General features: G+C 34.0%; 2 protein-coding genes across 4 annotated transcripts; both read right to left on the reverse strand.

Annotated features, from left to right (window-relative positions):
* Nucleotides 1–961: 961 nt before the first annotated feature.
* On the reverse strand, nucleotides 962–8,389 carry LOC109192912 (ferredoxin-1-like). 2 transcript variants are annotated; one of them, XM_019343623.1, is made up of 2 exons: nucleotides 8,122–8,389; nucleotides 962–1,595 (listed from the first exon to the last, which is right to left on the reverse strand). In XM_019343623.1, exon 2 carries the CDS (start codon nucleotides 1,586–1,588, stop codon nucleotides 1,139–1,141), a length of 450 nt encoding a protein of 149 aa, XP_019199168.1. In that variant the 5' UTR covers nucleotides 1,589–1,595; nucleotides 8,122–8,389; the 3' UTR covers nucleotides 962–1,138. The 2 variants fall into 2 exon arrangements, with proteins under 2 accessions (XP_019199168.1, XP_019199167.1); XM_019343622.1 differs by lacking the exon at nucleotides 8,122–8,389 and adding an exon at nucleotides 3,043–3,225.
* A 1,642-nt stretch (nucleotides 8,390–10,031) lies between these two features.
* LOC109192900 lies at nucleotides 10,032–15,316 on the reverse strand. 2 transcript variants are annotated; one of them, XM_019343609.1, is made up of 5 exons: nucleotides 15,052–15,316; nucleotides 12,053–12,328; nucleotides 11,376–11,587; nucleotides 11,035–11,296; nucleotides 10,032–10,789 (listed from the first exon to the last, which is right to left on the reverse strand). In XM_019343609.1, the coding sequence occupies exons 1-5, from the start codon at nucleotides 15,244–15,246 to the stop codon at nucleotides 10,463–10,465; spliced, it is 1,272 nt and encodes a 423-aa protein (XP_019199154.1). In that variant the 5' UTR covers nucleotides 15,247–15,316; the 3' UTR covers nucleotides 10,032–10,462. The 2 variants fall into 2 exon arrangements, with proteins under 2 accessions (XP_019199154.1, XP_019199155.1); XM_019343610.1 differs by lacking the exon at nucleotides 15,052–15,316 and adding an exon at nucleotides 12,376–12,409 and having other exon boundaries at nucleotides 10,158–10,789; nucleotides 12,053–12,329.
* Between the last annotated feature and the right edge of the window lie 248 nt (nucleotides 15,317–15,564).

Genomic DNA, 15,564 nt, shown 5'->3' on the forward strand with positions numbered 1-15,564 from the left:
CTTACATCAATTCACAAATTTATGATCGTGAAACTATAATGTCTTTACCAATAGGTTAGATGAGATATTGAGAATTTCTTCCAAATTAACAGAGGTTGAGACCCATGAAGGAATGTCTTGCTACCAATCATTATACTATGGACTATACTGCACCTTGTAAGGTGGACGATTGACATAAAGTTCATTTTTAATATATTGAATGTTCGGACTATTGACATAAAGTTCATTTTTAGTATATTGAATGTTCATTTTTTTAAAGTTCATTATTAATGTACTGAAAGTTTATTATTTGGTACACTATCTAAAAATGAATTTTCAGTACATTAATAATAAACCTTCAATTTATTAAAAATCAATATTTATCAGTGGTCTACATTACAATGCATATGAACCATGATACATAATATAATATAATGTCTTGCCATTCTTGAGGTCTTACCCCGTATAAGCATGATTAGTGTCAGTGTCTTGAGGAAACTTTTGGTCAAACCAAAAAAAATTATAATGCCTTTGGTTGTTTAATGTAGCTTATAACAATAATCTATAACCTAAGCTTGATGAGATAATAGAGTACATTTGTTCCTCTTATGATTTTGTTACAAAAACCCAAACAAAATATTAAACCCAAGGCCCATTATAGAATTGACTATCTTCTTATACCCACCTTAAGAAAGATCCAATTTGTGTGTATTTTTAATTTTTGGGGTGGAAAAGTCTAAATATTTATGAGTGTATAATCTCAATTGATCACAGGGGTAAAGTTCGAAAACAATGATCCAAGATTAATCTCACTAGCGGCAATGTGAGAGCAACCTCTCAAAGTGAGGAGGACTCTTTCTGCGCAGTAAACAAGTGTCTAACATCTGTGTTCGAATTACCATGATTTGCATCCTCCAAATACTTTGTCGAAAAGGGGTGTGAGAGCCCTTGGGTTGGGGATTCAACCTTTTGGGAACAAAAATGAACAAAACAATGCTATAGGCAAAAGTAGTTGGAATGAAATTCAGGAAATTGAAAAGGATAGCATTACATTAACTGAAACAACAATGTTGAAGGAGTGGACACTGAGAATCAAGACCCTAATCCTGAGAGTTTTTGGAGTTTTTCAGCATAATGTAGGAACAACCTAAGTAAATACCTAGTAAAGATCACTCTCCTTGTGGGTGTGAATCACGCAATCCGAAGTTGGGTAAGAAACACAAGTCAAGACATATCCCTCTTCCATTTGGTTGTCATCGAGAAAAGACCCATCAGATTGATCCACAGAGCCTGTCACGGTCTTCCCCGCACAGGTAGAGCATGCCCCGGCCCTGCAAGAGTATGGCAGTTCAACTCCCGCGGCCTCAGCTGAATCCAGGATGTAAGTATCCGCAGGTGCATCAAACTCGTACTCGCCATCTGGACAAACCAGTTTAACCTTATATACCGCTGATGCAGTCACTCTGTAACGGTCAGCTTTCAAGCCAAATGATTTAGAGACCCTCTTTACGGAAGTAATGGATGATGGGCTCTTCACAAATGCACTCTTTGGTTGGGTAACAGGGGCACTTCTGAACATGCAGGTAGATGGAAGTCTTACAGTCGACATGGTTCACCTGAAAATATGTAGATGCCAATCAAACACGGATAACAATCAGAACGAATACTTTGGTCCAAGTAAAAATAGAAAGAGCTGAACATAATGCCGTGTTTTATGTCAATTATAAATGCCACACCTCAATTCTAAGTGGTATAAATGTTGCCCCTGAATTGTCAAAATGTGGCCATATGGTATTGCCCCTCCTAGCCTCCTGAGGGGCATAATATATGGGGCCAATATATGGCCACATTTTGACAATTTAGGGGCAACAAATCACTTAGAATTGAAGAATGACATTTATAATTGGCTTATACTTGGGCAGTATAAATTACAATTTTCTAAAAAATAAATGCTCAATTGACCAAAAATAATGAAGATTGACACTTTCCATTCTGCAATCTAAAGATTACAAGGAGCATAAGAAAAGCTTCCTCAACAGACCTTGCATTAAATTTGTTGTTTGTGTAAAACACACACGTATTTGAGATCAACCATACATATTCCACTATTCCATTTAGCAACCTTTAACACCGACTCTATAATTCTCCTTGTTCTGCAGTCCAAACACCTAATCCACTGCTAGCTGCCCACTATCACTTTGGAGTTCATCCAAAGCTCATAAACAGGCTAAAAACCCTTTCAAATATTCATCCGGGCATTAACAGTGCTAATGCATCGTGAATTCATGATAAGGTTTCATATTAAACATTCAAGTAAAGTTCCAATTACAGTTCCAAACCTCAGCCTATAAGATGGAAGTTTATGCAAAGACAGAAGTAGATGGACCATTCAAGCCTCCAACTACTTCCTATTTCCTTACCATCACTAGCTTAGCTCAAATGGTATCACTAAGGGTATGTTTTTACTCAATCTCTAGCCTATACTAAACCATTCCACCCTTATCAGAAAGAGCCATTACTGGTAAAATTAGACTCAAATCCTTTAGAGAGATATTCAGGAAAGTACCAAGACCTATACCAGAAAGAGCCATTAGGTGTATGGCTACCACAAGACAAAGCTACATACACCAATTCAAGTAGAAACTAAATAGCAACAAGTTCAATTTTAGAATAAATTTCCCAAGCAACATACTTCTCACTCCAAAACAATTCAATAATCCAAAGGCCAGTTTACATCTACACGATAGCAGATAAAAAAAGATGCACAAATCCACACGATTCAAATGGATCTCGAGCGTATCCGACCAGAAGAGTGAATAACAGAATCATGGTTGGCCTCAAAATCCAACCTTTAATCACAAATCACAAATTCCGCCTAAAATTACCGACGGATCAAACCGCAAAACAACAAAGTTCCAAGAAACCAAACCCAGGAATGACTACGAACCCAAAGGAAGAAGAAAAACAGCACCGCAAGATGCAGGACAGATTCATAAATAAATCAAATAAACCACTAGAAAATAGCATCGGTGCAGAATAGTAAAGAAAAACGTAAAATCTTACCTAAAAGTTGGATTTTCTTTGGGAATCTAAGGCCGGACTTCCGAGGGTAAAGTGAGGCGCGAGATGTGGAAAGACCTTTGATCAGTCCAAGAGAGAGATTTATAGAGAGTGGGTGAGTGAGTTATGGCTTTTGGGTTTTGTTGAGAGGCGACGAGTTCAGTGAGTGTTGGGTTACACCGTTCCGTTACCTGCCGCCCATAGATTGATAGATTTTTGTGAATTTTTCTCACTCCAAAAGTTAATATGTACTCAATTTTTTTTTTATCTAAAAAGTCAATTAAGTTCTTGAACTTTTTTAACCCAACGGGATAGTTCAAGTGACAAATGAGCTCTCTTTGTGGGGGAAAATTTCGGGATAACTCGGGTTCGATTCTCATAAGTGACGATTCCCTTTGGGCCAGCTTCTGCTCCTCTTGGAGCGAACCGGGTGAACCTGGACCGGACCACAGTGTGTGGTTGATACCAAAAAAAAAAAAAAAAAAGTTCTTGAACTTTAAAAAATTACAATTAAATTTATCAACATGTCATTTTCGTATATTAAAACTTACAATCGATTAGTGACCTGTAATAACATGTCAATAAGGACCTGCTAAACCCGGTGACTGACGACTCTGCCTTTGAAGAAGTCGACCAAAAGGTTGCTTTCTACAGTAGAGAAGGCGACCAATGTCGCCTTCTTTAAAGGCAAATCGGTGACCTCTGATTGTTGGGTTTAATTAATCCGAGTCTTGTCAGAACCTAGTAATCTGTTATTACAAGTAATATAATAGAGAATTGTTGTACAGAAAATCTCAAAAGTGGAACAAATACAATAATCGAGAATTAAAAAAAGATCAATTTTAAAGTCGAGAATTGAATTTAAAAACAAAAATCAGTGTAGCAGAAAAATCAAAAGTGGGACTAATCCAACATGCAATATAATTACGAAATAAGTTACCTAATCTATATTTTATTGGATTGGAGGAGAGAAAAGTACATTAACAAATCATTACTATTTTTATGTTATAAAAATTCAGAATGGGTTACACATCAAAATCAAAGCACAAGTAAAACAGCATGACCCAGTTAGCAGAGTTCAAGTTTATTATGTCTTTGAACCATTTTTAGTATTATTATAATAAAATTAGTATATGTGAAAAAATTAAACTAAAAAACAGAGCTTATGCTTTCGTGTTTTTCATGTACAAGGTACAACAGAAGAGTGTTGGACAAAACAACGTAATTACTAAGGGGATGTTTGGTTCATGGAAAATGTTTTTCAAAAGAAAACATTTTTCTTAGAGTGAAGGAAAATGGTATTTTCTAGTGTTTGGTTCATGGAATTCATTTTTTATTGGAAAATGAATTCCTCAAATTTAAGGAAAACAAAATCCTTGATTGGACTAAGAATTTTGTTTTCCATGGAAGATGGGAAGAAAAAGTGAATAGATTGCCTATTTTACCCTTACTTTCTTTTTTAATTATATTACTTTTATTAATTTGTAGGGGCATATAGGTCTTTATACCCATTATTTCTTACAATTCCAAATCTAATCAAACAATAGAATTGATATTCCCAGTAATTCTTTTTCCACCAATGAAATTCATTTTCCTAGTAATTGTTTTTCCATAGAATTTCAATTCCACTTCCCTTAAAATATTTTTCGCGAACCAAACGAGCCCTAATATTGGTCAAAGGGCATCTCGTTTTTGGGCACGTAAATGATGATTATTTGGCGGATTAGCAAGTGGAAGAATTGTTTAATCTGCAAGTGGGAGCAGCCACTGTCACGTCATTATTTTAACAAACTAAATTAATGCCTTTTAATTTTCCCTTTCATTCTTATAAAATTATTGTTCATTATTTTTATGATGTTTCAATAAGATTAATTCTACATATACTCTCATTTTTTATTTATTATAATGTAGCACATTTTGATTGCTTAATGTAATTTAAATTTTCACTTTATTTTTTTTTATCAAATTATAATTCTTTTCTCATCTAATTCTCTCATCTCAACTAAGCCCCTGAGGGTAAAAGTAGTATCTTTGGTTTCAATAAAAATGGTTGGTAGTTTCACTAGTTTGTATGGAGTGGAATATCACAGGTTGGCGTCCTTGTTGAAACAAGGAGAAAGAGACTCGCACTGAAATGCCAGAGGCTGGCTGTAACTTTCACTGGTTTGATGATGTATTCTTTTTTTGTTAATAAATGTGTTAAATAAGTCAAACAAATTTATGTAATTAGGTCACTAAACATAAAAAGTGTTTTTATGGAATCATCAAATAAGAAAAATATATGCAACTGTGATAATTTTTTATTTCTTTTAATAATGTAATTTGAGTTTAAAACATTTTAATATTTACTTTAGGGGTGTGCGAACTTCGGATAATTTTCGGTTAACCGACGGAACTGATAAAGTTCGGTTAACCGTTTCCGAATCGAACTTTTTCAGTTCGGTAATGGTTAAAGAAATTTTAAAACTTCGGTTAACGGTTAATTTGGTTCGAAAGGTCGGTTAACCGAATTAACCGAAGTTGTTAATATATATATATATATATATATATATATATATATATATATATATATATATATATATATATATATATATATATATATATAAATACTTTAATTAATGTTTTTGTATATTTTGTTATGAATTTATTATGATATGTATTTTATTTTAATTGGATTTATTATTTTAGGTGTTATTTTTAGAATTTTAAATTTTAGCTTTAAAAAGTACGGTTATTCAGTTAACTGAAAAAAAAGTTGGTTTGGTGAATTCGGTAAAGCAAACTTCGGTTCGGTTAACGGTTAAAAGAAAAAAAATTTCGATTAATTCGGTTCGGTTAACCGATTGAACACCCCTAATTTACTCCAGACTAGTATGATAGGGGTAAGAGCAACTCTCAATAGTCAATACATACCATGTAGTCAATATAATCATATTGTACTGGAAAAAAAATTGATAAAAAGATTAAAATTACACATTTTTTATTTGTTTGATAGTCCAGTTACACACCTTTTAAATTTAGTGATCCAATTGCACAAAAATAAAAAGTTCAATAGCTTATTTAACACATTTTAATTTCCTTATTTGTTTAATCATTTTGGTTGCTTATACCTAAGGCCTAAGGGTGAGAAATTTTGGTTGCTTCAACTGATTTTTCTTTTAGTTGATTATCGATTATTAAATAAAAATTTTAGTTATTTCAATTTTTTGATATGTTATGACTATCTCAATAGTTAAGAATTCAATAGGCATTCAAACATAGAATTAATGTCAAATGGGGTCCTCCTAATATAGTTATTTTGTCACGTTTAGTTCTAAACTTTTAAATTGACTATTTGTGTTCCTTTAACTTTCAAATTTAACAATTCGTGGTCCAAGTTAACGACACATGATCCTTCAACTTTCGAAATTTAATGGCAACAATTTGAAAGTCAAAGGAACATGAGTATACAATTTGAAAGTATAGAACTAAACGTGGTAAAACCACTATATTAAGAAGATATCATATGGTATTAACTCTTCAAACATATATAGAGATGTGCAATAATTGGTTATAAAGTTAAAAAAAAAAAATCATTTTTTGGTTAATTATGACTATGTTAATTTTTTTTTTTTTCAATTATTAACTACAAACTACTCGAACTGAACATTGTACACCCCTCTATATAGTGGGTTTTAAAATTGAGAGAGTAATCAAAGTGACACTTAAAAGATCATTTTGATGATGTGTAATTACAAAATGTTTAATTATAGAAATCTAGTGATTTTATTTTTTTATCATCATGAATCGTAACAAAAAGAATTATTTGATTTACGGAAAATGTTCAATCACTATGCGAATGTGGACTTTTGGTGAGGTCTGTCTTGTGACTTTAGCTAGTAAAGGAGCACAAGGAGGTAAACAATCTAAATTGTCTATAGATACCGACTCAAACAAAGAAGGTCAATAAGTTACTCCTACTAAATCAAACTTAAAATATTGTGATTATCATATTAAGAATTCAACCAATTGTCCGTTGTATTTGTCCAAAAAAAAAAGAAGAATAATTGTTCATGTGGAACGTGAAGTGCCTTATAAGTTGATGAATTATTTAGTGTTACGTTCTTAATTGGTAGCTAGTGGCTACTACCAAAGATAGATCCAAAATTATTTAGTTTATTATTACCCCAAAAACAAGTTGTCAACTTAGTCAAAACTCATATGGTTGTCCACTCCCACAGTCCCACGCTCCCACTCCTTTTAAAAGCCAAATGATCCTTCAGGTTGTCTAGGAGCCCAAACCAAACAATATAATGTATCATCTTAATCATTTAGTCTATGGAGAAGTATCGCCATTTAATAATTTACTAATACCATCTCCAATCAACACTGAAAAATGACATATCAGCAAAAAAAATTGATACAAATTGCCTCCAATGAACACACGCCAAAACAACAAAAGTTTTGCTATATATAGGTGAACTATACTACTGTTAATGAACGGCAAAATTTTGATAATCTTTTTTCACTGTTTTAATATATTTACATATTTTGTGAAATATTTAAACATAAATTATATCACTTAAATTGAAAGATCTCATCAAAAAGATTAAAACAAGACTAATATTAATTATTGATGTCTTTTTTTTTTTTTTTTTTTTTTTTTTTAAAAAAAATCTTGCAACTGCTACAACTTAGTAAAGAGCCCACCAAAAGAAAAACTTAGAAAAAAAAAAACCCTCAATCATTAGAATTGCTCTTAAAAGACATATTGGGAGGCTTTGTTTGTATCCATCAAGATTAGAGAAGATTGGTCTACCAAATCAATCCTAAGATGGCTCACATTATGGTCAAACTGTCCCCCTTGCATGGTGTATTTAAACTTTGTTGGATACAAAGAAAAAAGAAAATAGGTAAACCACAAAAATTAAATATATTTAGGTCAAAATACTAAGAAAAATAAGTAACTTCCCACCTTCAAAGGATGCTCAAATATCCTAATTCTAAGAATAGAGAAATCACGACAGTATCACAGTTTTACTACTAGCTCTAAGTTATACGATAACAGCAAATAGTATCGTAAGTAAACAGTATTAGCGATACCTTAATTGTGCATAGGGAGGGATGTTTGGAACACTGGGCTTCATCGTGGAGGTTGTTAGACATGAGTGGAATCCATTGCTTCATCCTTGAAATTAAGATGCATTTGCCAAATGATCTGATCATTATTGCCGATTTTGACCTCCACCAACTCTCATTCATATCTCACCTTCCCTACATTTTTCTCCTTAGCTTGTTATTGACAGCCAGCCATGAACCATAGCTGTACTGTTGATATTCTGTGAGAGGTCCAAAATAAATGCTGCCTGCTATCTTAGCATTTTGTCCCACATATATATATATATATATATATATACTCCGTATTTCTTATGGCTGTTGGAATTTCCTTCAAGCGACGTCGTTTGCTTCTCAATAACGGGCTCCTTAATTTGCTAAACGACGTCGTGTTTCGTTCTCAGGAATGGTCTTGACAGGATTTTACCCAGCCAAATTCATATTTAATTTATATTTATGAAATTAATTTACTCCATTATAAATAAATCAAATAAAACACATCATTTGATTAAAAAAAAAGTTTGGTACAATCATTTGGTTAAAATTATATTTTATTGAAGGCGGCAGTATGTAGTTCAAATTATACAAATGGGAAAAAAATTCATTGAATCCCTTATAGTATGACTGGTGAGTTGATTGTGCAACTCTTCTGCAGTGACTCTAAGAACAGGGTCCTGACCTCCTGGGGCAAAGTTGAAATCACTTAAGTATTAAAAAAAAATCTTTTATCAAAATAATTAGTAATTAGAGTTATGTGATAAAGTTGACATACAAATTGTTTACTTCGATCTAGAGCATAGGTTTGGAGTTTGAAATTTTAAAACCCATATCAATATCTAAGATCATTTGGAATCAATTTTCGGATCAAATGCCAGAATTGTTGTAAAGCTCTTCTCTTTCCATTCTGAGCTCTTGAAACAGTTGGAATCACTGCCTGCTACTCTTGTATCAGTTCAGTTCCCAGAAATCATATTTGAAACACAAGAAGAATGAATAAATATAAGTTAATTGCCCAAGTTTGGCATGTACAATGGAGAATCTTCCCCAAGCAAAAGTGATCTCAAGATTGTGGGCTGACATGAGAGAGGTCCATAATAGACACCATTATGGAACCACGGTTGGTTGTAGATTGTTGATTGTTCCAGGGAGGAAAGGAACTACGTTGAGTGATATTAGCAGTAGCTAATAGAGCCTGGCGGGCATCATCAGCATCCTTTAATTGGTGTTCATGATATGTGAGAACATCATATAACTCTCCCAAGGAAATGGGAGTTTCACGGATACGAACAACATATATGATAGAACTGATGTATTCTTCCCCTAGTTGTGTTAATATGTAAACAACCACGTCCCCATTATAGTCAATGTAGGATCATCAGCTATGGACCGCATGTCATTCAGATAGGCGGTAATCGATCGAGTACCCCTCGGATTTTTGGTGAGCTTAGCCTTGAGGTAAATGATTCGTCCTCGAGAGGCACTAGCATAACTAGCAACTAGTCGTTGCCTAAGATATGAAGGGTTTGATTGTATCAGAACAACGCCTTAGAAGAGCACTAATGATTATTTGGTCTTGACGATACCAAATTAAATGACCCGAGTTTGTGATGGTTTGAGCAGGATCAGTAAACTTGACCGGTTCTTTGATAGAACCATCAATATAGCCAAGGAGATTAAAGCCAATAAGAGTATATTGGACTTGGCGTCTCAAGACAGGGAAATTTGTAGTAGTGAGTTTGATGTAGCAATAAGTTGGATAATTTCGTTAATGGTCGCAAGAGCAACAACACCAGATAACGAAGGAGTAGAAGCCATTGATAAAGGGGAGTGGCAAAAAGGAAAGGAGAAGAAAAATAAAAACTTTCTTAGGAGATTCTGACTCTTGATACCATGTAAGGTTATGGAGTAAAACTATGTTATTTATTAATGAAAACAAACAAACAATAAATAGTGTACAGGGGAGGAGAAGTAGCAGTAAGTTACAACTATGGCGAGTCTACATGAACATATTTAGACTAGATAAATAAATACAAATAGTCTCAACCACATATATGCTTAATAATGTGATCAAGTTGACATACAAATTGTTTACTTCTAGAGCATAGGTTTGGAGTTTGAAATTTTGAAACCCATATCAATATCTAAGATCATTTGGAATCAATTTTTGGATCAAATGCCAGAATTGGATGAGTTACCAATGTTCAAAAGCTCTTCTCTTTCCATTCTGAGCTCTTGAAACAGTTGGAATCACTGCCTGCTACACTTGTATCAGTTCAAGTCCCAGAAATCAATTTTGAAATTAAACACAAGAAGAATGAATAAATATGAGTTAATTGCCCAAGTTTGGCATGTACAATGGAGAATCTTCACCAAGCAAAAGAGATCTCAAGATTGCTTCACATACTGCATTATCATACACCAGCAAATGCCCTCCCTGTGGAACTTCATGATACCGAATCCATGGCAGCCTTTTCCACACATATCTTTGTAATTCTACTGGCACAACCTTGTCCTTGTAACCTTGCCAGAGATGAACCGAGCACTCGCTCTGAGGCTGTGGGTTACTCAGCTCTAGGGGATCGAAATCCCACTTGCTAAACGCCACTATACCGTCCTGGCAAAGCGAGTCAAACACGCCTCGATCCCTCAATCCATCCTATAAGAGGAAGTAAAAGATCATTACTCTTACGATCCTATAGCTAGAAACGAAGGCGCAACTTTATTTCCTTATACCGCCATATTTTCAAGAGGCAGGGTGCTGGACTCTGCCCAACAATCCCCCCTAGCCACCTGGTGCTGAACTTGGCCCTTCACCCAACAAAGTTGTTGGTGTGTATGTGTGTATGTGTGCGTGCGTTTTTCTTTTTCCTTTTACCCTTTTCACCGAGAAATGCAAGTTACCTGAGTGAACAATTGATATCCCTGTGTATTCTTCAAGACATCCAAGTCTTTGTCGCAAAAAAAGGCAGGGTTTTTATCAAGAACGGTGGCCGAAGGGAATAAATTCTGCGTCAACCACCAGTGTAACAATCCCGGAGTGTACCGCGTTACCCACATTCCCCACTGGCATAGTTGTTTCCGGTAATCATCCTTTATCAAAGCATCTGGAAGCGATTGCCATTTGTAATTGATGAACGGGACAACTAGCGCTACACCTGCAAGCCTGCAGGCTCACATTACAGAAGGTGAAACGGGATTCAGAAATGCAAAGAAGCTAAAGATCTTTAAGTTAGTAGTTCGACCTGTTTGGGATGCGCTTGAGGCAACTCCAGGCCGGGTAGCATCCTAGCGAGACGCCTATTACATAGTACTTCAATCCTAACTCCATCAGATCAGCTAGCTCTTCGATATCAGAACCTTCGCTCTTTAACGAGCGTTTTGGATTTGGATCACTCTCTCCATACCCCGCTCGATCATATATCAAGACATATACCCCCAATTCCTCAAGCAATTCCTGGGAAACTAACACAATATCAGTACATTCCCTGTGAAGAAGCTGCACAAACCAATCAGTGGAACCCTAACAGTAACACAACTGAAAAAAGAAACACAAAATTCCTACAATAACTAGTAGAATCAGAAACAAAATGCATCAGTTAATATGCCAAAGTGCAAACATTAGTAAATACATTGCTAATTACACTACTTTTTTCTTGCTTCCAGGCTAATTACTATGATTTGCAATTTGGGTAGTACCAGATAAAGATTTAGGAGAACTGCATCACTTTTTTCAGATCAGATCAATTAATATAATTACCAGTTTATATTCCTCAAATATGAAATCCCAACACTCAAATATAAAACCCTTTACCCCCCTTATACTAAAATCAGAAATTAACCTAAAAATTCCAAGAAAGACTAATCAGAATCAAAAGTTTGGAAGTAGAGAGAGAGAGGGGGGAGTTTATGAGTGAAGTACATCAGAAGCCATAAAGCTCATTTCTTTGGAGCTGCCAAAGCCATGGACTATAATGATTCTGTAATTGGATTTGTTCTTGGGCACCCCTCTTTCTCTGTAAGCCAGGCACCTCCCATCACTGAGTCGAACCCTGGGCGAAGTGTCAACAGATTGGTCGTCCACCACAAGCGCCGCCGCATTGGGCTCTAATTTCTCAGTCAAAGAGGGCTCTGCCACCTGATCACCAAAGCCGAAGCAACTCGTAATCAGAACAAGAATGCTCCTGAAAACCATTCTCTGAAAACAAAACAGGCATCAAGATTCAAGCCAATGGTCTGCGCAGAAATCACAAGCAATTCAAAGGGATTCTTATTGGGCGTGAAGATGACAGATTGGCAGAAGAGGCTATACGAGCCTTTGACCTATAGTGACGCAACTTGAATTGCAGACAACTGTGTTTTTGGTAATTGAGTTTGTTTCGCACGCGAACACATGGTGTTTCCCACACAGATAATTAATCACATTTTTTTTAAATCACAACTTGAAAATGTGATTTGCAGTCTAATTTACTTTTTATTTATTTATTTTTTAATGCTAGTAGCTCTATTACATTTCTCCACTGAGACTCGAACTCATAATCTTTCAAATGGAAGTCCAACCCAAGTACCATTAGACCATATAATCCTGGTGCAGTCTAATTTACTTAATTTGCTATTATTAAAGCACTAAAAATTATTTGTATAATAACTGTATTAGTATATTCATTGACTTAAAATATTGTTAATTGGATTAGTTATTCTTCAATTAAAAAAAAGTAAATATATAAATAAAAGGGTTGGTAATAATCTATTAATATAGTACCAAATTAAGTAAAAGTGCTATATTAAGTACAAATATTTATATATAAAGGCTATTATCTTATGAGCTGGCATATCTTTTTTAAATGTGAATGCAATTATATGATTCCTTCTTGTTTTCTTGGAAAATTATCATCCAGGGAGGCTGCTCAGATAACGTGAAGCATAGATTTTGTTATCTACCTCTCTTAAGGAAGCTATTGATTTTGAAAAAATTGTGAAATTGGATAAGTGTAACTAATATGAACTTAAACTATGTGCAATTGAATCATGAAACAAACAAAGTATATACAATTAGAATATTTTTCTAATTTCTTTCATTGTGATTAGGACATTTCAATCTTTCCTCCTAAGAATATGCCAGCATGAAAGAATCATAGACATGTTTTATACTTCAACGAATATTCTTTGGGATATTATTTTCTCAGCAATTTATATCATGGACCCACATAGCATTATGAACCCTGAATCAAAACGACTAGATACAAAATTCATACTTGTAAGTTACAAAATTTCATAATACAAGACACAAAAAATCACAACACAAGACACATACACATGTTATATATTTATTTATTTTTTGAATCTGATTTAGGTATATAATTTGTGTTCATAAGCACAGAATTTTACAACACAAGACACATAACGCAAGACACAATTACTAATTTATTTCAGGTATAAAATTCATATTCTTAATGTACAAAATTTCATAACACAAAATAAGACACATACACATGTGCCAGGTCCACAATGCACTGTACCCTGGTCCATGGTATAAAGATTGTCATTTTCTAAGAGGGAACATTTGGGTACGAAGTGGTGTGATACTGTGATCGATCTGCCTTTTTCAAAGCTCTAAATTATTGCCTCAAATAATTAATTTATTTTATTTTAATAAAATTACTGGAATTTACAGGGCATTTGGTTGAAGGGAATTTAAATTCCCTTTCCACTTAATTTCTACCTAATTTCAAAAGCCACAAAAATCTTTTGTTTGGTTGAAGGGAATTGTAATTCTATGGAATTGCAATTTACCCATTTTCATGGAATTAAAATCCCATGTCTCCCCCTGAAATTTTAATTCCTGGAATTTTAGGAAGAAAAAAAGATAGTGATTAGTCAAAATTACCCCTTTCTTTTTTAACATAAAATTAAGGGAAAATGACACTTTTTCCCCCTTTGTTATATACTTATAGAACTTTTTTCCCCTAAATTATTTAAGTGGCAGTTTTTCCCCCTGATATATTAAATGGACATATTTACCCTTAAAATAAATATTTCATTTATTTTTCTTCTCCAACAAATTATAACCACGATTTGAAAAAATAAAATACATTAAGTGTTGAGTTTAGAATATTTTAAAAATAAAAAAATAAAATTTTAAAAGAAAGTTTGAACCAACCGTTCAAATTGGATCCAAAATCGTGAACCGACGGTTCAAAATAAAACTCAAACCGCGATTATATATACTTATATGTGAGAGTCAATATAAATGCGGAAAAAAAACATACACTATTTACAAATATTATAATTCTAATTTAAGCTATTGCTAGTAGTTGTTCCGATTTGAACCTCCGGTTCACGGTTCAGGATCCATTTTTTTCCAGTTCACGATTTTAATAAACGGAAACCCAAATATTGGGTTATGTTATGAATCATAACTGAAATTTTTTAATTTGATTGCTATAGTGTTTGGTTCAGTTCGAACCGAACCGTGGTCATCCCTACGTATAAGCAATAATTTGTTGAAGAAGAGAAATAAATAAAATATTTGTTTTAAGGGTAGAAATGTCCATTTAATATTATCGGGGAGAAAAACCGCCACTTCTATAATAATTGAGGGGGCAAATGTGAATGCATGAATAACTCAATGGGAAAAAGTGCTATAAGCATATAACACAGGGGAAAAAGTGTCATTTTCCCTAAAATTAATGTCTAACAACCACCCTGGATATTTTTTATTTTATACTACTTATTTCCTTTCAATTCCCATGTATACCATACAGTGAAATTGAAATTTTCAGTAATTATATTCCTGTAAACTAAACACTCTGAAATTTAAATTTCCACTTTATTTCTAGTAATTTATCTCCCTGGAATTGCAATATCTTTTCCACGTAATTCCCTCTCTCCAACCAAACTCCCTGATAAAGAAAAGTATACCTGAAGTGCAAGAAAGTTGAAATCTTTGGAGCTGCGAAACATATTTACCACATTCCCTTTAGACTTGGACTCATCTTTAGCCAAACATCTTTCTGTGCATGCTTGATATCGTCCATCCGCTGCCCTGATCTTACTTGCCGAACAACTCGCCGCCAGCTTTCGCCGGAAATTCTTCAGAGCACCGGAAATTGACATCACAATGGTCTATGCAAAACAAAAATTGACTCTCTAAACTTTCAATGCAAAACAACCCTCAAGAGTTCTACTCTTCTCTACAGCCAAAACACAACATAATATAAATCCTCAGCTCAAAGAATTCGAATATTCTTGTTTTATGTTCCGTGTATTAAGGTTCTTAGTTCTTACGGCATAGCAATATCTAATTTCACAATATAATTAGGAATAAAGGTCAAATACACAATCGAACTGCACAGATAATGCAATTAGGTCTCGAAACTCAAAAAAATTACAATTGAGCCCCTGAACTAATCCATTTCAAATAATTTGTCAAAT

This window comes from Ipomoea nil, unplaced genomic scaffold, assembly GCF_001879475.1.
Source record: "Ipomoea nil cultivar Tokyo-kokei standard unplaced genomic scaffold, Asagao_1.1 scaffold1834, whole genome shotgun sequence".
NCBI classification, from domain to species: domain Eukaryota; kingdom Viridiplantae; phylum Streptophyta; class Magnoliopsida; order Solanales; family Convolvulaceae; genus Ipomoea; species Ipomoea nil.

What these genes read in the sequence shown, in the direction of transcription:
- LOC109192912 (XM_019343623.1), bottom strand. Translation starts at nt 1,588, where the DNA reads ATGTCGACTGTAAGACTTCCATCTACCTGCATGTTCAGAAGTGCCCCT.
- LOC109192900 (XM_019343609.1), bottom strand. Translation starts at nt 15,246, where the DNA reads ATGTCAATTTCCGGTGCTCTGAAGAATTTCCGGCGAAAGCTGGCGGCG. An exon ending in TCAACTTTCTTGCACTTCAG is followed by an intron (nt 12,329 to 15,051) that starts GTATACTTTTCT and finishes TTTTGTTTTCAG; the next exon opens with AGAATGGTTTTCAGGAGCAT. An exon ending in CTCAAGCGCATCCCAAACAG is followed by an intron (nt 11,297 to 11,375) that starts GTCGAACTACTA and finishes GTGAGCCTGCAG; the next exon opens with GCTTGCAGGTGTAGCGCTAG.